This window comes from Theropithecus gelada, chromosome 10, assembly GCF_003255815.1.
Source record: "Theropithecus gelada isolate Dixy chromosome 10, Tgel_1.0, whole genome shotgun sequence".
In the NCBI taxonomy this organism is placed as follows: Eukaryota; Metazoa; Chordata; class Mammalia; order Primates; family Cercopithecidae; genus Theropithecus; species Theropithecus gelada.
In genome coordinates, this window is record NC_037678.1 from 17,666,966 (window position 1) to 17,694,261 (window position 27,296).

Genomic DNA, 27,296 nt, shown 5'->3' on the forward strand with positions numbered 1-27,296 from the left:
TAGAAGGGCACTGACCAGTTCTATGGATCATGATACCCAGCTGTGGGAGGGTCAGAGTGAATAAAAGGCATGAGATGGTGACTGATGATTAAAGTAAGATGGCAGGGAGATTTGGGAGTCACATAAAGAACACAGGATTGGGAAGAAATTCCGATGCCTCAGCTTGGGGATCAGATCTGCCCCTTAATTAAATGCTTGACTCTGGGTAAGTCATTTCTCCTTTGCGCCTCTGTCAGAAGTGAGACGAGGGACCTTACGTCTAATTCCAGCAACATGATTCATGAGCTCAGATGAAGGATGGTGAACAGAAAGCCTAAGCCCACCAGACTGGGAGTGGGAGTGTGTCTTCTGAAACTGATGGGCTAGCAAATGTTTGGTCTCTAGACAGACCCCCGTGGCTGGTCTGACACCAGCAAGGGGAAATGGGACATTCTGCCTACAGGAAGGGCCTCTGGTCGCCCTGGTCTCCAGGCCCTGATGGTAGGAAGGAAAGCAGGCAGGCTTAGGAACTGCCGCCTCCCAGCTATTTCCCTCTCAGCTCTCTGCTGACCACCAAGTGTCTCGTAATGAGGATTGTTCCAGACCAGGCAGGTTCATGTGTTCTCTGAACCTCTGCTTTGGTCTAATATGCTTTGGCATTCCTGCGCTGACTGCCAGAGGTTGCAAAGTGGATTTTTTGGGTTGTTGTTGCTCTTGCTGGTTCCCCACCCCCGCCCATTCTTCTCTCCCCAGGGCTGTCTGAAGACATAAGCTGGTCTCATGACCAAGCTTAGGCAGCCAAGGGCAACTGGCCAGGGCTGACTCTGGACATTACATAACCAGAAGGCTGTGGATGTTTGCAAAATTGAATCCAAAGCAACAGGTTCCACAAAATTAGTACATCCAGCCGCAGGCCTCAGGACACAGGAATAAGGAAGCCTGGAGGTTGGCATCGGGGATGGTTGGTTACCACCATGGGCTGTGTCACTGCCCCACTCCCTTCTACCTGGACCTTGTGGCTTGTCTCCTCCGGGGAGTTTCCAGGCCTATGGGGTCTCACCCTCATGCCCGTATTAGATGGGTAAGCATTCACCAAGTCACTTTTGCATGCCAGGTCCTACCCTAATTGCTACGGATGCAAATGTGAGCAATAAGTTAAAGGGCTGGACAGTTCCTGTGAACCTCAGCACACCCCACATTGAACTTCTGATGAGTCACACACATACATGCCTCTTCTCTCCCAACCTGACTCTAGCTCCTAAAGATGGAAACTGTATCTCCCTCACGGCTTCCGTGGCTCCTGGATGGGAGCTCTGCATGTAGAGAGGTGCTTACAAATATAGGGTGATGAACCAGTTGCTGAGTTATTCAAGGTGAAGCCCCAGTCTTCTGTGCTAAGGCAATCACCAGTACACCCTTCCATTGTATACCACCCGCTCCTCCTTACAAGTAACACGGCCCGCATCCCAGGATGCTTAGAATGCCTGAGCTAGAGAGGATGTTAGGAGCACTAAGCCCGACCCCACAGTGTTAACAGGTGGGAAAACTGTGGCCCAGGAAAAGGGACAAGCCCAAGGTAAGCAGGCTATTTAGGAGTAGAGCTGAGACTAGGAGCAGGTTCTCTAGATTTCAAATCTGGTGTTCTTTTTCTTAAGGCGTACTTCCTTCCTGTGCTTCCTGATGTTCATATCCTCAGTAATATGTTTAATGATAAGAATATGTTTAGCAAGCATTGCTAACTATCTAGGATGCAAGAAGACCATCAGCTGGGAAAATAGGGAAAGAAGATGAAGTTCCTGCCTCGGGATGAGGTTCCTGTGATCAGCACAGTTTCCGTGTAAACACTTGAGTTAAGCTGTAACCTCAGTGGCCAAATGAGACCTGTAAGCACTGTGGAATCCCAGATAGTCAGAGCTCGGAAGAGTCCATTGAGATGATCTAGTCCAACCCCCTCATTTCACAATTGGGAAGATTAAAGCCCAGAGAGGGGCAGTGACTTGACCAAGGTCTCATGGTTACCAGCTAACAAGGCTATCTGCCATCTGGCTCCAGAGCTCAGCCTCCTAACAAGTGCCTTGGAGTGACTCCACCTGCATGGGCTCTTGGACGAGGCAGCCCCATGCCCCCTCCCTACCCATCCCCTTTCTGCTGCCTTAGCAGCTCCCTCTCCAGCAGGCACAAGGGCTGGGTCTGGCTGGTGCTTAGACACACACCCCAGTTCCAACCCATTTTGCCTCCCTCAGCCAGGACTCTTCTGGCAAAAACCCAGAAACCTTCCTGGAGCCAGACTGATGACATTACCTACCTTCATCTGCTTGATGGTGTAGACCAGCGTGCCGAAGGGCCCCTCCTTTACCAGCTTCTTCCCCACCACCTTGGCCCGGATCACTGCAGAGACAGCAAGGAGGAGACAATAAGAGGTTAGGAAGGCCTGAACTACATCAGGAACAGCATCTCAGGGCGGGCATGTTAGCCTCCGTGGAGCCTGGAATTGCTCTCTTACCTTGGAGCCAACTGGAATAGATGATTGTGTTTATAAGAGTGGGAATTCCCTGGGGTGAGAGGGAGGTTGGAGGAAAAAGAAGCAGCCACCATTCAAGTTAAATTACCCCACATGTTCACAACTGCCAGCTCCAGAACTTCCTAGGCTATAGTCATCCCCTGGCCCCGCCCTGACCCTGGGGATTTTCTTGACTTTGTGACTTCACCATAATCTAAAATCTACTTCTCCTGTTAGAGCCGTTGTCCCCCCCTTCCTTGTCCATCTGACAATGCCATGGTCTCCCAGAGCTGTTCTCTTTCCACTAGGACTCCTTTCTAACCACTTCGTTTGGGGCTCTTCCTTTGCATGCATTAATTCGCCACATCTTGATATGTCCACAGGGTTGTGGTGCACCCCAGCTTCCCACAGTGCCCCCAGTTAGCATTCTGGTTGAGCCCTTGGTATCCAGTGCTTAGATAGCAAGGGATGCAATAGAGTCTGAGCTCTGTGGGGATGTGGTAAAGAAGGAGCAATTGGGAGTGAGGGCTCAGGAGCCAGACAGACCTGTTCCAATCTCAGCTCTGCTGTTTATGGATATTGGGACTGTAGGCAAGTAAATGACTTTGTTTCTGGCCTCATCTTCTATAAAACAGGAATCGTAATGATACCAATCTCCTGAACTGAAGGGATTAGTCAAGATGATGAATTTGACACCGTCTTGAACATAGTTTGCACTAGACAAATGTTATTAATATCATCATCATCATCATCATCACCAAAAATGAAATGGGCTAACCATGGAAGGGCTGCTCCAATGAAAACAGCTTCCATTTATTGCACACCCACTATGTGCCATGTACATTTCACTTATTTACTTCTCTTAACTGCCTTACAAGGGCAATATTAGCATCCACATTATCTAGATAAGGAAACTGACCAAGAAGTGAAACCACTTCCTCTTTCTGAGCCTCAATTTTCTCATCTATAAAGAGGGCGTAACTCTCCTTACATCAGGGAATTGGAATCAGGATTGAACAAAAAATCTTACGAAATTTCCCACTACAATGTCTGGCAGAAAGGAGTTACCCAGTAGATATTAGTTCACTATGAGTACAAAAGTAATTACACCCAGTGAGTTGAGGGCTGAAAGAGAGGCATTTACCACATACCCTGGGAACACAAAGAATAGAGGACTTGACTTTTAGATTCTACAAAGTTGTGCTTCTCTTTCTGCTTTGTGTGAAAAAGAAGCACCCAAGAGCTGTCTACAGGTATTTGTAAAATCGGCACATGGAGGAGCAAATGGACAGGTCTTGAATACAAAAACTGGAAATTGCTGAGAGTAACATTCGTTGGCTCAATCAAAGAAAAAAAAATCATCTAATAATAAGAACCAGCAACAAAAGGCAGGGGGGCTGCCATCAGGGCAGGGAGTGCCTCTGTCAGGGGTTACGATGGGGGTGCTGGATACTTCCATGCTGAGACCTCAACAGGAATTTGGAATGGGGCTTGCTTATGCAGTCATACTTTGAATTACAAATTGAACTCTTTCAGCCCTGAGATCCTATCGTTCTTTCTTACCTCAAGTTGCACTTAGCCCCAAAAGGAGTAGATACTCAATAAATGCTTAAGTAAAATACCCTACACACACACACACACACACACACACACACACACTCTGGTAGCTCCATTATCCTTCCTCATTGTGGATGCTCCACTATGTATCCCAGTTCTTTGACTCCAGTCTCTGTTTTTAAAAAAATCTTTACTAAGAACTGATTCTTCATCCCTACTGGATTCTGTCTTGTTTCTTTCCAAATGAGCTTGGATCCTACCCTTCCAGTCAGACATCAAGTCAGGGTTCAGATGAATCAATGGCCCCTTCAGACCTTCCCTGCCAGGGATGGCAATACACAGAGTCATTGGCAAAGTGAGCAATTTAGTGGAGGCAGCTCAAATTAGGAGGAGGTGAGTGGTTGTTTCCAAGTCTGCTGTAAAAACGAGAGGTTGGCAAGATCCCAGGCCAATGTCTCTCAAGATCCTGCATCCACCTCTGTTTCTAACATTGCGGTAGCATTCTCGGCGACAAGCCAGCCTCCCGGAGGCCCTGGGGACTGTTTCCTCCATATTAACTCTCACAGGCAGGTTATAACGGCTTCACCTCCTGGCAGAGGCATGTCTGCCAGCCTTTACCACTGATTCTTCCTGAAGTGATTTGGACCCATCTTCTCTGCTTCATTAACACAGAAGGTAAACAAGGGAGTGAGTCTTGGCCGGGGAGGGGTGGGAGGGGCAAGGCAAAAGGGATTCCTTTAAATAGCAACATCCTGGTTCCAAAATGGCTTGACTTGATTTAGACAGAAGATGTCACAAGCAGACCTGCCCCATAAAGCTAGGTACTGCTGGAAGCTTCTGCACATACAACCAGCCAACTCATTCCTTACCCCAAATGGCCTGAGCTTGGAACCTTTTCATCTGAGGATAGTTTAGTGAAAAGGATACACTTTCGTAGTGAGGAAGCTGCATTGGAGTTTGGGTTCCACCATTACTGTTTGATCTCTCTGGGGCTCTTTCCTCCTAAATCTCTCTGGCTTTCTTAGCCCAGTGCCTCTCATGTGGCTTACGAGTGACTTGCTTATTACGATTGGACCAGCAACATAGCATTGCATTAAAGAGCCTGGTCTCTGGAGCCTGATAGCCAGGGTTCAAATCCCAGCCCTGCTGCTAGGTGACCTTCAGAAAGTTGCTAAACCTCTCTATGCCTTGGTTTCCCATCTGTAAGATGGGAATGATGACAACAATGCCTCATAAAGTTGCTGTGAGGGTCGCATTAATACAAGCACCAAGAACAGTGTGTAGTCCATCCCAAACCTCATGTGTTTGCTACCACTGTTATTAGCATTATCACCACTATCGTGATGTCTATTTTTTTTCCATCTGAGGGCATACCATCTTCAGACTTCTAACATGCACTATAAGCTAAAGCCTGGGAGTTCTCTCTAGGATGAGAAGAAAGGCAACCTCATAAAAATATTCTAACCTTACAGAACTTCAGGGAGAGGTGGAGAAGCACAGATGGAGTAGTCAGAACAAGTGTAGGAGGAATTTGAGGGCCAGGAGTGCCTACTCCATCACTTGTACCCATCCCACCTTATCACCCATGTGTAACCCAAGAATGGCCTGCCAAGACCAGCCAAACAAGATCACAGTCATGGTTCCAAAAGTCTGAGGCAGAGATGGCCCAGTGAAGAGGCCACACCAGTGTTTTCCTTACAAAAACAAAACTTCACTAAACTGAACTACAATTAAGTTACATTCTACCCTCAAAATAGATTCTCAGAGTCCTTCCAAAGTAGAATTGCTGGCCAACCCCAGATCCACCTATTTGGTTTGTGCATTAATCTGTCTGTATTTGCTCCAGTTTCTCCTCTGTAATTCAAATGCGTGCTATTTTGTACTCTCCTGTTTGGCAATCAGGGTTCTCCCGAGGCATTCGCTGGCCCAGGGGCCACAGGGAACAAGGGAAGTGGGGTAGGGGGAGGTTGTGGTTTTCCAACAACAGAAGACACTTTTCAAACTGGTAGCTGGCAGTATGTCCAGCCCTTCCTTCCACCTTGTTGTGGTGGCTGGAAGCCAGCTTTACAGATGGGCCAGGCTGGACACAGGTTGTCTGTACTCCCATTCATGCTGAAGTATGGCCCCTACACTGTCTACCCCGTGCACCCTAACAGCCAAACCAACACAGGCATGAACTAGGTTGGTGTCTGGAACATTGGGTTGGGTGCTGGTGAGGGTGACAACAAGAAATAGAAGTCCTATTTCCTGCTTCCACTGATGGCTAGTCTAGTGGGGAGATAAGGTTTAAAAGTTTATGGCTGGCCAGGTGCGGAGGCTCACCACTGTAATCCCAGCACTTTGGGAGGCTGAGGTGGGCGGATCACGAGGTCAAGAGATTGAAACCATCCTGGCCAGCACGGTGAAACCCCATCTCTACTAAAATACAAAAATTAGCTGGGCGTGGGGCTGCCTGTAGTCCCAGCTACTTGGGAGGCTGAGGCAGGAGAATCACTTGAACCTAGGAGGGAGAGGTTGCAGTGAGCCGAGCTTGCGCCACTGTACTCTAGCCTGGCGACAGAGCGAGACTCCATCTAAAAAAAAATTTTTTTAAAAAGTTTATGGCTAGAGGACTTGTCTCCAAGGTACAGAAGCACCAATCAGAGAAGGGAGAGGTGAGGCTCAGCGTGAATCTCAGCCTCTGAGTCTCTCTTGTCTCTCTAGAATCTCTTTTGCTCTTAGGAAGAGAATCTGGGCTTCTGGGGGTCTGGTGGTCAAAAGAAGCAAGGAAGAGGCTGGGTGTGGTGGCACATGCCTATAATCTCACCACTTTGGGAGGCCAAGGCAGGAGGATCACTTGAGCTCAGGAGTTCCAGACCAGCCTGGGCAACACAGTGAGACCTTGTCTCTATAAAAAATAGAAAATTATAAAAAATTTAAAAAATTAGCTGGGCATGGTGCCATGTATTCACAGTCTCATAGTCTCAGCTACTCAGGAGGCTGAGGTGGGAGGATTGCTTGAGCTATATCATGCCATTGCACTCCAGCCTAGGTGACAGAGCAAGACTCTGTCTCACTGAAGAAAAAAGAAAGAAGAAGAAGGAGGAGGAGGAGGAGGAGCAGGAGGAGCAGGAGGAGGAGGAGGAGGAGGAGGAGGAAACAAGGGAGAGATTGATTAAGGAATAAGCAGTATTTCAATGTAAAAGTAACTACAAAGAAACTAGGATGTGTATTCTTATGTAATTGGCACATTGATCTATAAATATACATGGGGCCCTCTGGAATATATCGTGCACCTGAGGAGCCAGGCATAAAGGGATATCTCTATTGAACTGTCTTTGCTTCCTTTGAATATTTGTTTGGGCAAGAGTGCTAGTAAGAGTTTACAAAAGCAAGGCAAACAAGGCACACCTCTTCCACAAATATACCTTCATGCTGCCTTTCCCCACCTCCAGCTTTAGCAATATAGACCACAGTGGCACAAGTTTTAACAAAGAATAATTTTCCAATGGCAATTGGGATTGAGTTTCCAGAAAAACTTACTGGTGCGTCTCCAGAAACTGCACATGTGCTGTTCATCAGCATAAACAGAGTGGGGCAAGATACCCTTGAGCTGTCCTCCCTCTCTCTGTTTGTATCCCCCATCCAACCATTGTCAACCAAATCCAGACCCTTCTTCCCTGACCTGATGGTTGGACTTTCCTACTGGCAGGCTAGAAGGCTAAGCAACAATGCTACCCATTTGGCTGGTCTGGGGATCAAGGACCCGTAACTAATTAATGGGTACTAACTTAGGACTCGGGGTTCCACCCATGTTAGCATCAAGGGAAGAGCAGTACAAATCCTCTCCATGACTTAGGAGTTGATTCATGCCATCTAGCAGGTGAGATACCACTGCCACCACACACACACACACACACACATATGCACACACACGCATGCACACACACATACATATGCACACACACACATACACACGCTCACACGCACACACACACACCCATTCCTGTCTCTCCAAAGGCCCCATGGAATGATTTGCTGGTTTAAGGCACGGTTTTTAGAAGGACAGCAAGGGTAAGTAAGGGACGTCTGGCTAGCAGGTAGACCGCATTTCTTCAAAAGCAGAAGTCACTGTTAGTGTCAATCCAAGGGAAGGGGCTGCTCTTCTGATGGGACCCCAGCAGGCAGGCTCTAGGTAAGAAGAAAAGCCTGGACCATGGACTCACATCTTGGGCCTAGACTTGGAGGAAAAGAGGGATCTGGAAGTGCTGGAATGATGCCCTCCCCATGAAAACACACCAAAAAGGAGGAAAGAGGGATCCCTGTCACCCAGCTTGTCTCACAGCCCCTTCATGTGTATTTTATCATCTCCCACAGGATGACAAAGGGAGGGGCCTTGCTGAGGCCGGAGTGCTCACGGCAAAGGCAATAGGTCAGGGACCCACAGGGAGGTCGGCCTGGAGCCCGCCAAGCAAATCTTTTTCCTGCCCACCTTGGACACTCCACAATGCAGCCTGCCCAAGGAAGGCAGAGCCGGGCTCTCGCACTCTTCCAGCTGCTCACCCATTCAAGAACTGCAAACTGCTTGCTTTTCTTAGCATCACATCAGTGAATCTAGAGGAGAAGGAAGGGAACTAGAACATACTGATAACAACCACTACCATTTATCAAATGCCTCCTAGGTGCCAAGCAACGTGCGCATGTTCTTTAACGCTGTCCTCATGGACACCTGGTGAGGTGGCTACTGTTGTGGCTATTCATGTCCCTACTTTCCAACTGTGGAAGATGAGGATCAGGTAGCCTGTAAGCACTTTTGCATCCTAGTGAAAAAAAAAAAAAAGGGAGGTCCTCAGGACAGCAGACCACCTAGAAACCTTTACATGAGATTCACACGGGTTGCAAAATAGTTCATAATTTTACTGCACACTTTCACTGCAGAGGATCAGAGAAGAAGATTGATACCTAAAAGGAAGGACCCTTGATAAGCTCCCAGTGAGCCTCACATCCCTTACATCACCCACCCACAACCCTTCCCAATCACTTACGCAAACACATGTCCTCTGATTAGTAATAAAAATCTAGAAGTCATCGCCATCAGCAATATAACAGTGTATCTATCATCTGTTTAGACTCTTGTGCTCCCCAGCAAGGCTTTCATGGAATAAAAACAAATAACTTGGAAACCACAAAACCACATGCTCCCTCAGGTTTCTCCCAACACTGGAAGTCTGAGGTTAATTAGATTGATTAATTAAATGAGACAATATATACGTACAAAGGTACTTTGTAACCCTGAAGCTAGACAAATGATACACTGTTATATTGCTGATGGTGATTACTTGTAGATTCTTAAATTTACTAATCACAGGAAAACAGCAAGAGGAATCCAAAAAGATTCTTGTGATTCAGCATTTCCTCATCCCCCCAGGATCTTGAGAGCCTTCCTCCAGTGACGCTTCTCAAGGTCCTTCTCAGGTATCTGCTGCCTCTTTGGGGATGATTTGATGATGTCTAGGTGAGAGGAAAGGGCCTTCGGAACTAAGGATGAAAAGCAGAGGCCTGAAGGGCCTGCCTGGACCGGGTCCCTCTGATTACCAGCCTATTGATCACCACAATCCCAACCCCCCAAGAAAATCCTCCCGAAAGACTCAGAAGCTGAAAGGACAGATCAAGAAAACTAGAGAAGTGATCACGGCGTACTGGAATGAAAAACAGGCATGGAGCGCGTGGGGTCTGGGTGAAGCTGCTGCCCTGTTTCTGTGTGACCTTGGTCAAGTCACTTCCCATCCCAGCAGATAAATCGTGGGTGATAATTACCAGCCTCCAAGGGTGCCTACAATAACCTAGGCAGCCTCCCCGCAAACCTCTCCAAAGCCGTGCTTGTCAAAGTCACCTATGACCTTCTTGGTGCTCAGTCCAGTCATCGAGGAGCAGGTTCTTGGTCCTGCTATTTTCTTCCAGCTTGTGGGTCTCAGCACCATCTGCACAACTGACAGCTCCCACACTTTTGCCACCGCCAACCTAGAACTCTCATGACTTTTTTTTAAAAAAAAAAAAAAAAAAAAAAAATTGTATTTTTATTTTAAGTTCTGGGGTACATGTGCAGGATGTGCAGATTTGTCACAAAGGTAAACATGTACCATAGTGGTTTGCTGCACCTGTCAACCCATCACCTAGGTATTAAGCCCAGCATGCATTAGCTATTTTTCCTAATGCTCTCCCTCCCCCTACCCTACCCACCACCAGGCTCCAGTGTATGTTGTTCCCCTCCGTGATGACCTTTTTACTTATATATCCCAGAGTCTACATTTAATCTACATTTATACCTGCAAGTCTAATAAAACATCTCAAATTCGACCCATCCAACTCATGGGTCAATTTCCTGAGATTTTCCTTCTTAATGTCAGGAAATTGCAGCTCGCTCCACTGCACACCCTGGCACCCAAACATGCTCTCAGGGTCTCTGACCATGCAGTTCCCTCTGCTGGAAAACTCTTTCTTCACTTGGCGGGGGACCTTCCCTGATCCCTGATCCCTGATCCTGATCCATGCGCATTCCTCCCCCACCTCACAATCGCTTGGCTCCCCAACACTGTGCTCCATCAGACACTGGCCACCATCTGACATGATGCATTAACTTGCTTCTTTACTGATCATCTCTCCCCATTAAAATGTTAAGCCTCCCCTGGGCAGCAGGTTCTTTGCTTTACCTATTGCTGTAGCCAAAGCTGCCCGAAGAGTGCCTGGCACTTAACAGGTACCTCATATGTATTTGCTGAATATGGGAAGCTAAGTGTGATTTCATGTATAAAGTGTCACACAGAAAGGGTGATTTAAAAACAGATACATAACTCCTGTGCAAGCTCTGCCAAATGACCAATTTTTCTGAGTCTTATTCAATTAAAAGGGGATAATAGCAATTCTCGGTTCACAGGGTCAGATACACAACTGTTCAGCAACCAGGAAGGTGCTTGAGTGCTAGACATATATAGGGATACAGGGATAAATAAGGCTCCTAGGAATTCAAGGGCTAGAGGTAAGAGAGACTGGCAGTGATACTCAACTAAGGCAGGCTCAGCAATATAAGCAAGGATGGAAAGCCAGGACAGAGCCAAGAGGAGATGAAGTCAGTCTCAGAGGAGGGGTGTCAGGGAAGCGCCCTGGAGATGGCATCAGATCTGAGCATCAGCCCATCCTGCAGAAGAGACTCAGTTTGCTGCGTCTGAATCCAGAGGAGGCAGAAGTCTGGACCCAATCTGGGTAGGGGGAGGTAAGGACAGCAGCTGGAAACAAGGCAGAATCACAGCCGGGCTCTGAGCAAAGCCAGAGCTGATCTCCCGCCTTTCCAGGAAGATGATGACCCCCCACTCCCACTGCAAGAGCATGGGGGCTGGGGGCTGGGGCTGGGGAGCGGCGAGCAGCCTGAGTGAGGAGGAACTCTCCTCTCTCTTCAGACAAGTCCCACAAATAGGCTCTTCCTGCATCCTACCCCAGTCCCCCAGGGCCCTTCTCTCTTGTCCGTTTCAAAGGCCCTTTTTGTTGATGTCAAAGCCAAGGCCAGACCGTTAACATGCACTCCCCATCAAGATAAGGAGTCCCAGTTCAAAGCCTGTCCTGACTAACTCTTTCCGTTAAGTAAAAATATTAATGTTGGTTTTATTTAAGCAGGTTTTTTTGGCAAGAAATGAACGCCTGTGGCTAAAAATAAACCCAAAGACACACACTCAGAAAATCTGGAAAGCTGCAAATCATTTCAACCCAAGTTTCCATCTCAGGGAAAGCTATTAAACCCAGAGGATATGAAAACCTCCCTGCCCAGAGACTCCTGTTTCTCAGTGCCTGCCTTGTGTTCCGGGGTCCCCAGGGCAGGTCTGTCCTGGGGATGCCCTGTCCTGGACCTCTCGGGGAAGAGGAGGAGGGGCCTTTGTGAGCTCCTGGCTCTCCTCACCTTGTGAGCAGGATGGGTTTCTGCTTGAGCGGTCTGGGAAACACTCAGGGCCCCTGCTGACGTCTGTTGCAGATGAAATGAAGGGGCCGCGGAGGGGAGGGAAGGAAACACAGGCTCAGGAAGGTCAGGCTTCCTGGAACTTTGAGATTACCCAAAAGAACACAGCACAAAATTAGCATCCCATGCTGGTGTTCATGTGTTATGGGGCGACCTCAATTTTACACAATGAAATGACAAAATTTAAGAGGAGTCTCTCCTTATAGGTGTATGCCTAGACTTGGGATGAATGCATTTGATGTTTAATCGATAACTGCTTAAAGTCAGCCACTCTTGATTTCTTCCTGGAGCCACCAGTAATTTGGGAGAAAGGTACAGATCCCTTGGTCTGGGACAGGGCGAAAGTCCCAGGGCTGGCTGATTCCTGGATTGAGGGCCGACTTACCTGGGGAGGGAGGACTTTGAATCTCAGAAGGGTGATGGTGTTTCTGTGACTTGGGTTTCTAAAGGTCCAGTGAGGCGACTGCCCCAAAGTGTTCACCAAGCATGATTAGAGTCACTGAGGCTTTTACTCTGCAAAGGGCTGTCAGGTGGGAAATGTCAAAGCCCCAAAGGATAGACAGTGGGAAACACAGTCCTTCTTCCATAAGTCCCTCACATTCTCCCAGGAACGAATGGAATCCACAACCCTCATTTACATCCTCACCTACACCTCCCTTGGGTTTGCAGTATCTACAGGACTATTCTGCATAGCTCGGTGACATATATATGGCTCTCCAGAGCTGGGACCATACCTCAAATGCTATCACTCTAAAGCTTCCAGCCCCCATCACTATATGAACCTGTCTTACGATGCCCCTTGCCTGGGTGAGAATCACTTCCTCCCCGTGCATCTGCCTGTACCTTTGGCTTCCTGCAAGACCCACCTATCTGAAATGCCTCTTCCTCCAGGAAGCCTTCTGTCCACCCCAGGCCAAGCTAGTCCACCTCTCTTCTGCTTGGTTTCCCTCTCTTTCATCCAGCACGTGTTCTTCTTTAATGATTGGTTCCTTGGACACTCACTAGCATCACTAATTACCAGATGGCAGGGACTGCATCTGGGACTCCAGCACCTGGCATAGAGCCTAGATTGTGGCCAGGGTTCCCAAAAATGTTGAATGAATGAATGAATGAGGCTGTGGGAGGGCACCAAAGGTAATATAATAACGAAGACGGGGATGGTTTTGTGTTTGGCTTCTTGGAGTGCTGGGTCAGGAGTCCTTGTTCCATAGGGTTACTCAGAAAAGGAAGGGAAGAGTAAAAATGTGATCTAGAGAGGCCAAATACGGATGTTGTTCCAAAATATTGAAGACTAACCTCCAAAAAGAGGCAAGTCACAGGACCCTATTACAGGAGACCCCCATGAACTTGTTGATGTGTCTGTGGGAGGACAGCACCCAAATGCTACCAACGGACGAAGAACCCAAGGCTCAGCACCCTAAGGAAGTCAGTGGTGACACCAAAATTAGCCCCAGGAGTCTCCACCCAAGGCACTCCTTGCTAGACCTGCTGGCTCCTCTGCAGGCCCTCCGGCCTCCAGCTGCCCCTCTTCCTTGTGGTAGCACTCAGGAAATATGTGGCAGACTGTTTCTTCAGGCCCCATCTCCAGGTCCTGTGTCCCTCTCTGCCGTAGTGTTAGTTGTTTGTTTTATTTTGCCCACCCCCCTCCTCCTTCTCCTCAAATATACTTGAAATTCATTGATTCACTTGTCTGCTGTTTATTCAGAAGTATTTCAGGAAGCATCTCAGATCCTGTGCCATGTCTTGAGGATTCAGTAATAAGCAGGTAGACAAAGTTCCTACCTTTAATAACCTTATTTTACTCTTGTGAGACAAGAAGATAGGCAGTTATAGTCCAGGGAGCCACAGGAACATGCAGCAGACACATCTGGCCAGCCTGGACGTGCCGGAGGGCGACATCCTGCCTGAGCTGGGATTAGAGAATCACTAGAGACAGTTAAGAGAAAGAGAAAGGAAAGGATCTTCTGGTCATGGCTGGAGCAGAGGCAGAGGCCTGGAGGCTGAAGAGTCCGGCCCACTGGCGAGACAGAAAAGTACAGGGGTGCCTTGCAGTAGGCGATAATTCCCAGCTTGGTCGGTTGGGTCTTGCTCCATCATGGGATAGTAACATTTCTTAGGTGGACTTCTCCCTGAGGCTAGTGATAAAGACTTATCACTCTGTCACTGCCCATAGCCTTTAGGATTGCATGTATCCAAATGGGTGCCCAAACAGTCCATTGATAGGAGGCCCCTGAAGCCCCAAGAAACCCCTAGAAACAAGTCTGGGTCTTTGCATCAGACCCCCAAATGATCTCATTCCAGTGCACATCTCATTTCTAATCTTCAAAGTTAATATTTAATGCTTCTCTGTCTCTCTCTGTACCCTCTCTCCCCTGAAGCCCTTTAACCTCTTGGAGTGGTTTCGCCCTGGGTGTTTTGGCTGGGCATCTGTGCTGTGCTCTGAGGAGACACCAAGTTTAAGGGGGCACGCCGACCTCTTAAAAGCTCAAGCCCACTCAGGGGTCAGAGGCGCCGACTTGCTCAGTGCCATGCAAGTGCACTCGCTCGGTGAGGGGGGCTGAGACCACCCCCAATCCCCTGAGAGTGGTCCAGCCTCTCCACAGGGGCCCATGGGAAACTTTATCCCACACAAGTGGCCACCAGAATAGCAGCATGGTCTTCAACCACAGCCTCTTTGAAGCAGTGCCCAGAAAAATACCATGCCCTCAAACGGTTCTCAGAACTTCCAGCTTTCAGGTCGGGGCATTCGTGAAGCCCAAACAGCTGGCAACATCTCAGGAGCCATCTATAGCATTTTATTTTTCACCTAATTGGGATTTGGTGTGCTAGGAGAGCTGAGGGACTCTGGCATAGGCCTAGGAGCAGGTCCACCGTTAGCCAAAGGACCACCCTCCTTTGCACACCAGACCTGCAGATGCAGTCTTTGCAGACAGCAAATCTGTTCCCAGAATGCACCAGCAGTGGGCAGGAGACTTTCTTGTGGTTTGAACAAGAGCCAATGGCTGCTCTGTCCCTGGAGTTTACACAGCACAGATGCCAAGGAGACCCTGGTACATCTATAACTTACCCTTCATGTGGCTTTTAAAATAGTGTAGTCTTTCTTCACCTTTAAGTTCCACAAGCTTGAAGGTCGTGGATGCCCAGGGACATAGTTTGGAAGGCCCACCTGCTGTAGCAGGTATCCCCTACCCAGGCTCACTCAGCACCTCCCCGCCAGCTCACAACTACGTCACTCACGTAGTGGGCACTCAGGTAGAAGCAGGTATGAGAAAAATGAGCCCATTCATAGGTCTTCAAGCCCTAAGACCATTATCAGGAATCAATAACACTGAGGGTACGGAGGAATGATTAGAGATAAGATCCAAGTCCTTTTAAGGAAACCTTCGTTTTAAACAAAATAAATAAGTAAAGAATGCTAACTGCTGCCCTCTTTGGTCAAAGTGGGTAATGGCAGAACTATAAAGCCAACCTCTGGTATTTCTGAACCACCTGCCCCGACCTTGAAGTGTGACAGGGAGATGGAATCATCAATAAGGAAGGAAAAGACCATCTATTCTATGAACATCTTGTCTGCAATCACGGTGCCTAAACCTCTTATTCATTCAGTAAATATTCATTGAGTGCTTACTATGTGCCAGGCACTGTGTCAGGTGGCAGAAACAGAAAAGTGAACAAGACAGACACACTTTACAAACAGTATATCTTACTCTTAAAACCAACTCCCAAAATGTGTCGCTTTATTTCCACTGAGCATAGAAAGAAAACAAGTCTCAGGATATAACGTTAAGAAACTTGTCAAAGGTCACACAGTTAGGAATCCAAATATGCCCAGCAGCAAAGCTCATCCTCTTTCTACTACTAAACATTTAACAAATCTGCAACACCCCACCAAGTCAAATGCATTGGAAATACAGAGATAGGGAAGATTCCCAAGTCTGAATTAGGAGAGAAGGGCTTGTATAAGTCACAGATGGTGAGAACTTTGAGGTGGAGTTAACTCCCCATAACTCTTGTAATGTCTAAGAATGTCGTCCACTGGTGAAGTCTGGATTCAAATCTTCACTTACAGACTGGGTGGGCCCCAGGGCTCTCAGTGTCAGGTTGAGGGTACCTTGGCTTGCAGACAAAGGGCAGGAAGAGAGAAGTCCAGTAACTGACCTCAAGCCCCATGGTTTGAAGACAGGGAGCTCAGGCCTTTGCACCAAAGAGAATGGCAAGGGGCGAACAAGTATACTTTTCTAGATGTCGCATCGGCAGCCCTGGTCTAAAGCTCTCAGTTGCAAAGCCTTGGGGCCTTTGCACATGCCATTCTATCTGCATGAGACCCTCTTCTGGTCCCCATTACCTATCAACTGCCACTCATACTTCACATTTAAAATCAAAGGACACTCCCTCACATAAAGCCATCCCCAGCCACCTCCTGCAAACATGAGACTAGAACAGAACCCCTGTTTTGTATTCTCAGGGGTCCTAGTGTGTATGTAACTATATGTTTGTAGATTCATTTGAATCACGTCTCATCCTCTTTCTTCCCTGCCCCCACATATTCACTAAATTCTGCCAAAATTACATCTTGCTTTGCTCACCATTGTATCTAACGGCAACATCTCACAGTGTCCGGAACATAGTAGGTACTCAGTAAATAGTTGCTGGGTGAAATAAGACATCTTTTCCATCTTGGCCCTTATTGATTGCTTCCTAAGAGGAGTCTATCACGCTGCCTTTCTCTACTGTGCACTCTGTCACCAAGTATGTGCAATTAGCTGCAACATTCCAATGCCAATTCCGTTGCATGAGCTGACTCAGAAGAATGTATAGGGTTTTGATCATGGAAAGAAAAGAAAGATGGTCCAGGCAATGGAAACAGCACAAACAAGGGCACAGCAATCAGACCAAGCCTGGCATGTCGGAGATCACATGACTGAGGACTGCAAAGACCCTGGCTGGAGAGAAGAAGAGGAGGCCACTAGTTCATTGTGACCGAAGGGAACGTCCAGTTCCCTGGGTGACAGATAGAAGCTTGGATGGAGGATTCTTTAAGACTATTCCACAGACTAGGTCTGCTGTGGATCCAGTCATTTCTGGGTCTCACGCAGACCCCTCTCCAGGTGCCAGGATGGTATCCTGTACCAGATAGGAATCCTGTCTTCTGGGTTTATGGGCCACCCGGAGTGCACCTCTCCCCACAAAGCATAGGACCAGCTGTACTCTTTGAAGGAGGACTGTAATGAAAAACTGCACATGCCTGCTTCTGGACACTAGGGTCCTCTAGAGCAATTGCCACACCACAAAGTATCTGCAAAGCATACACAGCGCCAGCCACCTCCCCCTGCCACCTCCACTGCACATCTGAAAGCTGGCAGGGTTTTGCCTAAGTGACCAGTGGCCGCATGTAACACTTCTGACTCTGCCTGCCCATGGGAGGCTCCTATCAAAAGGTGGGCTCGGCTGGGTGCAGTGGCTCATGCCTGTAATCCCAGCACTTTGGGAGGCCAAGGCTGATCACCTGAGGTCAGGAGTTCGAGACCAACCTGACCAACATGGTGGAACCCCGTCTCTACTAAAAATACAAAAAAAAAAAAAAAATTAGCCGGCCATGGTGGTGGAGGCCTGTAATCCCAGCTACTTGGGAGGCTGAGGCAGGAGAATGTCTTGAACCTGGGAGGCGGAGGCTGCAGTGAGCTGAGATCGTGCCACTGCACTCCAACCTGGGCGACAAGAGTGAGACTCCATCTCAAAAAAAAAAAAAAAAAAAAAGGTAGGCTCATGTAGTGAAGCACACCTCCAACCCCTGTTGCTGGCTGTTCCTGGCTGGAACAAATTGGAATACATTTTCCATTATATGCCAGTGCTCTTGGAGGATAAGCAATGAGAGTACCAGGGATGAACACATTTGGTCAAACACTGACACAGAAAGCAGGAGGATGGTCATGTGGGTAGTTCCCCACTTTCCCTAATTATAAAAATCCTATTGTCAATGATTATAATACTAATTATAATACTGTTATTAGTTACAATGGGTGCCATTAGCTATCAGGCGCTTTCCATGCATGATCAGTGCTAAATGCTTTCCATGGATTTTCCCATTCGAGCCTCACTAAGGCCCTATAAAGTAAGTGTTGTCATGAGCCCATCTTTTAGAAATCAAGGCCTGTAAAGAAGAAGTGACTCTCCCCAGATCATCTAATGAGGAAGTGGTGGACGTAGCATGCCAGTCCGGGCAGCCTTTTCATCTCTGGGTCCTACCTGCCTTCCAGAAGGACACGTTTAACTATAGCACAGTGGCATGGGCACATTTCACAGGCCACAGACTTTAGGTTGGGTGGGACCTTCAGGGTCACTCAGTGTAAGCTCCTTTGAATTTCTTCTACAGTCCCATCCCAAGGTTAAACTGCCCGGTGTGCAACCATCTCTGACCTAGGTCAGCCTGTTCCATGTCAAGCCATTTTTTTGACTTTAAAAAAAATTCTCCTTTGGACTGCCTCCCTGTGGCTTTCTCCCACCTAGGTGACATCTTGGGCTTACAAAAAAACAAGATATTTGAAAAGAAGGGTCATGTTTCCCAAATCAGATCCAGGATAAAGATTTTCATAGATTAGGATGGTCTCTCCCTGCTTATGACATGGTCCCATGTCCTTCGACCATCTCAGTCTTGCTGGGGGCCAATGACTCTCTAATTGCTTTGTCAGGGATTAAATGCAAATTTCCCAGGAGCCACTGATCAGTACACAAGGTTGAGAGTTCACCTTCCCCACTTGGAATCTTTTTACTGCTGGTAGGACAGCTTGAGACTTTGCCGTCATCTATTTAAATACTACTTCTAGTGTTAAAAAATGTGTTAAAAAGGTAGATCTTGCTGGGTGCGGTGGCTCATGCCTGTAATCCCAGGACTTTGGGAGGTCGAGGCAGGTGAATCCCTTGAGCTCAGGAGCTTGAGAGCAGCCTGAGCAGCAAGGTAAAACCCTGTCTCTATGAAAAATCCGAAAAAAAAATTAGCTGGGCATGGTAGTATGTACTTGAAGTCCCAGCTACTTGGGAGGCTGAGGGAAAAGGATCACTTGAGCCTAGGAAGTTGAGACTGCAGGGAGCCAATATCGTGCCCCTGCACTCCAGCTGAGTGACAGAGTGGGCCTTCATCTCAGAAAAAAAGGGGGGCAAGTATATCTCATGTTAAGTATTATCACAATAAAATAAAATAAATAAAATAAAATACCTGAGGGTTTTCAAACCAGATTCTGTCTCCCAACTTTGATGTGACTTAGTAAATAATTCTACCTACTCTACTAAATAACTGTACTCATCTGGGTGGCCAAGTACAATAGTTTTTTTGGAAAAAAAAAACCCGGCTTATTACGTAGAAAGTATTGAATAGCAAGGGAGCCCTGGGCCAGGAGTTGGAAGCTAGATTCTCTTTCTGTTTTTTTCCATTCATTTTCCATGTGACTTTGACAAATCATTTCCTCCTGGAGCCCTTGTTTTTAATTGTACAAAATGAACATGTTGGACCGGACATATTCTAGTGTCCCAATTAACCCTAGAATCTAAGAGTCCGATCACTTTATATTTCTAACTCATGCATTTCGCCTGTGTTCCACTTTCTCTTCATTGTAATGGTCCAAGCTGTCACGTGCTCCCTGTTTGCTATGTTCTAAAAATAACATTTCTGAAAAGTCAAACTTGAGTAAGACATTAGGATTCTTCAGTTGCCTCTTCTAGCTTTGTCTTCCTCTTTCTTGGCCTGGGATCTGTCTGGATGATCTGCACTTACCAAAACTGGGGACAGAAACAAGTACAGAGTGGGCCCCTAATCACCCCACCTGGTCCATCAGCTGCATATTCAAACTGAGAGGGGCCCATTTGCTAACTAGTGGGACATTGCTGATCTGTGACAATGCTGACAGCCTTCCATGCCTGTCCTGCTTGCCCCTGAGGAGGGCTCATTATTCAGCTCCTTGCCTCAATTTTAGTGCCCCTCAACAATCTGTTTTCTTCATTCGCCACTGTCTTTTTTTGGTGGCGGTGGTGGGGGGCAGTGACATCCTATTTTCCAGGCTGACAGTCCAGCCAAGAGTAAATTAGTAACAATGTAAACAAACCTGGGATAACTTCACAGCTTAGAGTGCATTAAGAAAGCACTGGACATTAATGCCAGGCAGGGAGGGGCAGGTGGATCCTGGTGTTAATGCCAAGTAAGGTCTTTTGCTCTGGCTCTGCCTGTTCTGAAATCTACATACAGAAGAATTCTAAAGAATGCCAAGAAGATGAGGGCTTCTGCCTTCAATCTTCCAATTATATGCTAATCCTTGGTAATAAAAATGCTTCCAGGATAGCATCTCCATGGGGACCAGGCTCTACTGCCCCCCGACCCCTACATATCAAGTGGAGATGTGCACAGCCATGAAGATGAAAATCCAGCCCTGCTGCCCTGATCATCTGGCTTCCAAGTAGCTGAAACAGCTCTCACAGACAAGTAGACTCTTCAGATGATATCAGCCCACTCTAATGTTCTGAGTTAACTTTAAACAATTCACCTCTCCTCTGGGTCCCTTCAATTCCAGGGACACCATCCAGCCCCGTCCTCCCTCTTAAAAATGACAGAGCACCTTGGATGGCTGATTTCAAACATGCTTTGAGAGCCTCAGAAAAAGGTGGTGTTAAAACAGGAAGGGGCTCTTTTCTGCCTCAGGTTCCCACACCCTCCTGAAGCACGTGCTTCAGGCATAAGTGCCACGCTGCCACCGTGATCTCAACTTCAACCTCTGCCCAACCTGAGCCTAGCCAGCCTGCATCCCAGCCACGGAAGCTGCTATTTTTGAAACAGAAGGAATATTCAATGCTTTTCACTCTGTCAATATTTTTACCTTCATTTTTCTCCTCTTTCCCCACCCCTGTGCCCCTGGTTGGGGGGAAAACACACACACACACACACACACACACACATTTTTTCAAGGCTAAACAAAAACAAAACCCCATCCAGGCTGAGGCCAGCAGATCGCAGTGTTCTGGGTGGATTTTGCTACGCGCCAGCAAAGATCATCAGCAGATCGCGGTGTTCTGGGTGGATTTTGCTACGTGCCAGCAAAGACCATCAGCAGGACTTGCAGGAAACACCTTGCGGAATCCACTGGGAGAAGCCAGGGGCCGCAGAGAAGCGTGACGTGGATACACTCACAGTCCATGTGACTGGCTGGTTCCCCAGGCCTGGGTACAGGAAACAACTGTGGGATTCCAGGGCCCTGTGGGGGCAGACACACAGCAGTTGGGGGATGGCGGGGAGGGGGAGGGCTGTGGATCCCTCTGGTGTTTTCCAACGAGAATTCCTTTAACTTGCCTATCTATTCCCAGCTGCCTGTGCATGACCTGTGCTCAGGGTACACAATAAGAAAGGTCACAGGCAGCTTCCCAAGAGCTTCCGTTCCAGGATTTGGCTGAAGCTCTGTTCCTGTGAAAGAGGGGCACACGGGGCAAAGACATGAGGATTTGGGCACCAGAGAACCTGGGGTTGAATCTCAGCTCCAACTCCTCCTAGCTATAGACTGTCAGGCAAAGCATTTAACTTCTTTTCAGCTTGAAAAGCGAGATGCAATCATACAAGGCTTATAGGATGTTGCAAGCATTAAGGGAGATACTCCCCTTGAGGTACTTAGCACAGTGCCTGGTGCAAAGTAAACACTCAGCGAACAGCAGCGGTGATTACTGTTTTGTGAGAGGCCCCCTTTCCCAAGGCAGTGAAGAGGCTAGAGGGCAGTGGGAAAAAGGACGAAGGGGTTCCAAGAAGAGAGAAAAGAAAATGCAAAGTACTAGCTGGGACTAGCTGGGACCCATATGGGGCCGTGCAAGCTCACAGCAGCCTGGCTGCCAACCTTCCTCCTCCTGAAATGTCGGCTGCCCCACTTACTCTTGTTTGGAGCATTTCAGTTTCAGGTCAGGTTGGAGCGAGGGACATTGACTGGTATCAGTCCAAGTGCAGTGAACACCCCAGAGCAGTGCAGAGAGAGGCCCAGCAAGAGGCAGGGAGAGGAGGCGTCACTGGAAAATGCTCATTTCTCATTTAAGTCCTTCAGGGTTGCGTCTTGGTCCCATTCTACCCAAGAGTGGGGTCTAGTTTGGTTGGGCCAAAAATGTCAGAGTGCATGGTGAAGCCTCTCAACAAACCTTCCTTCTGGAGGAGCTGTGGGTGTGGGAAGCCAGCACTGATGTGCAGAGCGAGAAACGAGAGCTATGGAATTGGCAGGCCTGCCTGGGCCAGGGTCAGTGCCCGGGGACTGGCATTGTCCTGGCTGGAGGAGGGAATAGCCAGTGGCCAGCAGTCTGTGAAGAGGCTGGGGTAGAATGAAGGCCAGACCCAGGCCAATTAGGGTCTGATGAAAACCAGGGCCGTTTTTCACGAAACAGGAGGCGGGCGGCCCTGCTGCAGTGGGGATGCTGGCTAGATAGAGCATCTGGCACCGATCAATTCCCAGGCCAAGAAGCGAGCCTACATGTGGGTGCAAATGAAATGCTGAAGGCCCGGGGGCCCCCGCCCCCTCTGTCTTTGCCGTAATGAAGTGCCAATTGGGAGCCAGCTGGGCAAAGGGGACATGTTTCCTTGCTGGGTCCACTGTTTGGTAACAATTACGGGCATTCTTTCGGCACCAACAGGAACAGTAAGCTGGGGGAGCAATTCTTTGAACCACCAGGCATGATCATGAAAGGAGGGTTTAGATCAAAGAGGGTATCGGTAATGTTCAACGCACCTCATGTGTCTCTGGCCGGGGACTAAAGCCGGCAATGGGGTGAGGGAGCTGCTAAGAAGTGCCGAGTTGAATTAAGCAGTTCCTCTTTCATCCCTGCCCGTCTTCTTCAGCGGTACCCTCTGAGGGTAGAAATGGTGCCAGTTTCGGCTGGTTCCATGTGCCAAGTTCAAGTCCGCTATAGGGAGAAGGCTGGTAGTCTCCTCCAACCCTCAAGCCTGCCCCTGGGGCAGTGGGGAGGTAAGGACCAATGTACCCAAGATCCTTGTTTTTGTCTTTCCCTCCTCATTGTGGGGCCCCCCAGTGAGAGGCGAAGAGTGTGAATCTCCTTATGTGACTGTCTCCCCCAAGCTTGGCTGATGTACTCTTCAGCCCTACACCCCTCCCCACCGCTGGCTCCAGCACTGACTCTGGGAAGGCTCAGTCCAGCGTGCTGATGAGGCAAACACAGGGAAGGAAAGAGCTCCGTCTCTCCCAGAACCGGCCGAGAAGTCTACAGTGGGCAGGCAAGAACTCCCGCTGGATGGGGAAACCTTGGTTCTAACTGCCTGGACCACTAAGTCATGGGGTAGCATCAGGCAGGTCACTTCCTGTCCCTGGGCCTGTTTCCCCAACTGGGAAGCAAAGAGACCAAATAAAGGCCCTTAAAGTCTGTGCATGGGTATGCCCTGCCTGTGGTCTAGAAAGCTCATCTAGAAGAGTAGAAAAGACTTCTTTCAATTTTGCTCCCTCTTTCCCGGGTGCATAGCACCCAGCCAGGGGCTGGATCTCTGACCTTTTTCTGAGGTTGGCTCTAACACAGCAGCCGGCAGATGGCAGAATTTTTTAGAGGCCTGTATCTCTGAAAGATTTGCTACTTCACATCAACATAAAAGAATGTTGACTTGAGAAGCTGTCTGCTCCTAAGTGGCCCCGTAACAACTTTCCCTCTTGAGTTTCACCCACTTGAAGGCTGGAGCACAGGAGCTAAGTTTGAGTCCAGCATAGTCACTCACTAGCTGGGGAACCAGGGCAAGACACTTCACCTGTCTGAGCCTCAATTTCCTAGCTGTCAAAGGGCATTCTTTCCTGCATTTAACAAATGTTAGAGTTTCAGGTATCATCTAGGTGGTGAACAAGACAAACAAGCTCTCTACTCTCCTGGTGCCCAAGTAATGGAGGAGGAATCAGACCAAACAATAAAACAAATACCCAATATGATGGCAGGTGCTAGGAGGCAAGGGGGAATAGAGAAGGAGGCTGGTAGGAGGGGAAGGGAGGCACGAAGGCCTTTCTACGAAGGTGACATTTGAGTTGAGACCTTCATGATGAGAAGGGGCCAGCCAGTGAGTATCTGGGGGATGAGGTGTTCCTGGAAGAGAGGACAGCAAGTTCAAAAGACAGTGACAAACTTGGAGCCTGGAGCATTTGAGGAATAGCTAGAAGTGTGTGGCAACAGCAAGGCCAAGGGAGACAGAAGCCAGATCCCATAGAAACTTCTAGAGCTTGCTAAGGAATTAAGAAGCCACTGGAGGGCTTTGAGCAGGACATCAGCAGAGATGCAACTGATATTTTTTAAAGTTCACTGTCTGTTTGTTGGAGAAGGGATTGTAGGGGAGTGGGCATAAAAGCAAGGGAGTTCATAATAGTCATAGCCACCTCTCCCTTGCCCATCTACCCTGGGATCATTGTAAAGCTCACATGAGATTCTGCTGACACCTAGAAAAGCCCAGAGGCACGGGAGGAGGTAGATATCATCACATGATTTAAAATCCATTTGTACAAGTAGGAGCTTGCAGGGACTGGCACCAGGGTGTTTGGAACTGTGTTCCTGTATAGATTTCAAGGAAACGGGGTAGGGTGGCAGATTTCTGCCCTGCCTGAGCTATGCAGCTGTCCAGGCCCAGATGAATTCACATATTTAAACTGGGATCTTTGCTATAGGCCACGCCTGGCTCTGTTTTTGCTGCTGGTGCCGGACAGGGGTAAGCTAACACCCAGCAATGTGGAGAAGCTGACACTCCACGCAAAGTCACTCGCTGAATTCCTGGCCAAAGCTCATCTCTCCTGCCCTCACTTTCAGAACTGGGAAGGAAAGAGCAGGAGAGGCTGGAGATTTATTCACTCGGGGATGTTTAACTTCAGAGCAGGCCTCTGCGAGGACAGTGATCAGCAAAACTCCAGCATTCCACTGAGCAAATCTCGGTGCTCAGAGCAGCAGGGATTGAAAGCATCTTGGGTTCTAGCTTGCTTCCATCAGCTGGAGTTTGGAGCTGGAGGCCTGGATTCAAATCCTGTCTCTGCCTCTAGGTTCCCTCAAGTGGAATAAGAAGATCAGTGGCAGCAGGCTCTTAGGGTTGTCATGGGGATCAAGCGGGAGAGCAGGATGCAAAAACCCTGCTTAATGCCTGCTACATGCGCTCACTCCCCCATGAACTCATTCCGAGTGGCAGGCTTGGGACTGGACAGTGGATGCCCTGGTGCCTGGTAAATGTTCGCAGAATCTGAAGACATGTAGTACATTTTATTCCAGCTCAGATATAATGCTATCTAAGATGCCAGGAAGTTCAGAGAAGAGAATAGTCAACATGATGACACATAGTGAATATCTAGTTCGTTTTTTTTTTTTTTCTTTTAAAGTGTTAACTTCTCAAGATTCTGCCTGTCATCTGTACAATGCAGATACTGAAATTTCCCAAAATTTAACAAAATGGGACTGAGGTTATCTGGTTTTCTACTTTCTCCATGGTCTTTATTTGCTTACATTATTACCTTTTTAAATTTTATTTATTTATTTATTTTTGAGACGGAGTTTGCTCTGTCTCCCAGGCTATTGTGCAGTGGCACAATCTCAGCTCACCGCAACCTCCGCCTCCCAGGTCAAGCAATTCTCCTGCCTCAGCCTTCTGAGTGGCTGGGATTATAGGTGTCCCCACCACGCCCAGCTAATTTCTTGTATTTTTAGTAGAGATGGAGTTTCATCATGTTGACCAGGCTGGTCTTGAACTCCTGACCTCAAGTGATGCTGCTGCCTCGGCCTCCCAAAGTGCTGGAATTACAGGCGTGAGCCACCACGCTGGGCTCATTATTTTCTTTTAAACTTAAGTAATACAATTTCACTAAAGAAAGGTTGGGAAAAAAAGAAGTCAACAAACAAAAACCTATAAAATAATTGTGTAAATGACAAACTCCCACTGTCCAGTTCTAACTATGCTTTATATTTATATTACCTTCAAGACTTTTCCCTATGCTAATACAAACTTGTGGATATGTGCCCCGCTAATAGAATCATACAAAATATGCTTGGTGATCTGGTTTATTTCAATCCCACTGTATCAGTTCATATAGCTCTGCCTCATCCCTTTGAATGGCTATGTTGTTTTCAGTTGCATAGATACAGAAATGTTAGTTGGATGCTTTTATAAATAACTCTATGATAAACATCCTTGTGTGTTTATATCTGTACATACACATATGTACAGATAAATATTTATTATATATAGAAGCATACACACACACACACATCTTTTTTTTTTTTTTTTTTTTTTTTTGATACAGAACCTCACTCTGTCGCCCAGGCTGGAGTGCAGTGGCACAATCTTGGTTCACTGCAACCTGTGCCTCTCGGGTTCAAGCGATTCTCTGCCTCAGCCTCCCAAGTAGCTGGGATTACGGGGATTACAGGTGCGCACTACCACGCCCAGCTAATTTTTGTATTTTTAGTAGAGACGAGGTTTCACCATGTTGGCCAGGCTGGTCTTGAACTCCTGACCGGGTGATCCACCCACCTCCGCCTCCCAAAGTGCTGGGATTACAGGCGTGAGCCACCATGCCCGGCTAACACACACACACATTTTAGCATACTTACCTGATTATTTCCTCTGGATCTAGAAGTTATCTCCTCTTTCTAAACCTGTCATTTTAGTAGTAACTGAATCCAAGTCAGCAGACCTTCTGCCAGCCATCAGCTGGCTACCCTGCAGACCTCTACATGCAGCATCCAGTATAACTAAGGAGGCCCCAGACACAATTTCTCAGGTCCCACGAACTCACCGGTCCCTCCCCCGTGTCCTCCCACCCACTGCCCCGTCCCTACCTCTAGAGGCCAGCTGTTGACCAAACCCGAAAGAAATCCTATCAGCCTGAGTCCTGTCCCTTTTCTGCCCTCATTGGACCCAGCCTGCGATTTCGAAGTTCCAAGGTCTGAGTAGACATCCCAAGACAGGCGGGGCCAGGAGGAGCCTAATCGTTTATGTCATAAAGTCACTGCTCAAGGCCACCTCCCCAAACAAGGTCCCTTTCTGCCTTCTGTGTGCTCTTTTTCTTATAAAAGCACTCTGGTTGTCATGGATTGTAATCTTAGTATTCTGCATGAGTAGGAGCATCTCTTTTGGTCAGAGAGTGAATGCAAACTGCCATGTCTTTGCTCAGTATCAAGGACATCTGCCTCAAACACTGGTTCAGAAGCAAAAGAACAACATCGAAAGCAGAGGAAATGGATCCAAATGTTTCCTATGAAGGGAGTCATCATAACAACCCATTCAACGAATACAAGTAACTTCCT

At 47.9% G+C, this 27,296-nt stretch overlaps 2 protein-coding genes across 4 annotated transcripts in view; one reads left to right on the forward strand and one right to left on the reverse strand.

The window, feature by feature from the left end:
- SYN3 (synapsin III) overlaps window positions 1-27,296 on the forward strand; it is a 548,825-nt gene that overhangs the window by 202,722 nt on the left and 318,807 nt on the right. The window lies entirely within an intron of this gene.
- TIMP3 (TIMP metallopeptidase inhibitor 3) overlaps window positions 1-27,296 on the reverse strand; it is a 62,587-nt gene that overhangs the window by 11,406 nt on the left and 23,885 nt on the right. For both annotated transcript variants that reach the window (XM_025398722.1, XM_025398724.1), the window contains one exon: window positions 2,285-2,367. In XM_025398722.1, coding sequence (XP_025254507.1) covers window positions 2,285-2,367 — 83 coding nt within the window. The remainder of the gene's footprint in view (window positions 1-2,284; window positions 2,368-27,296) is intronic.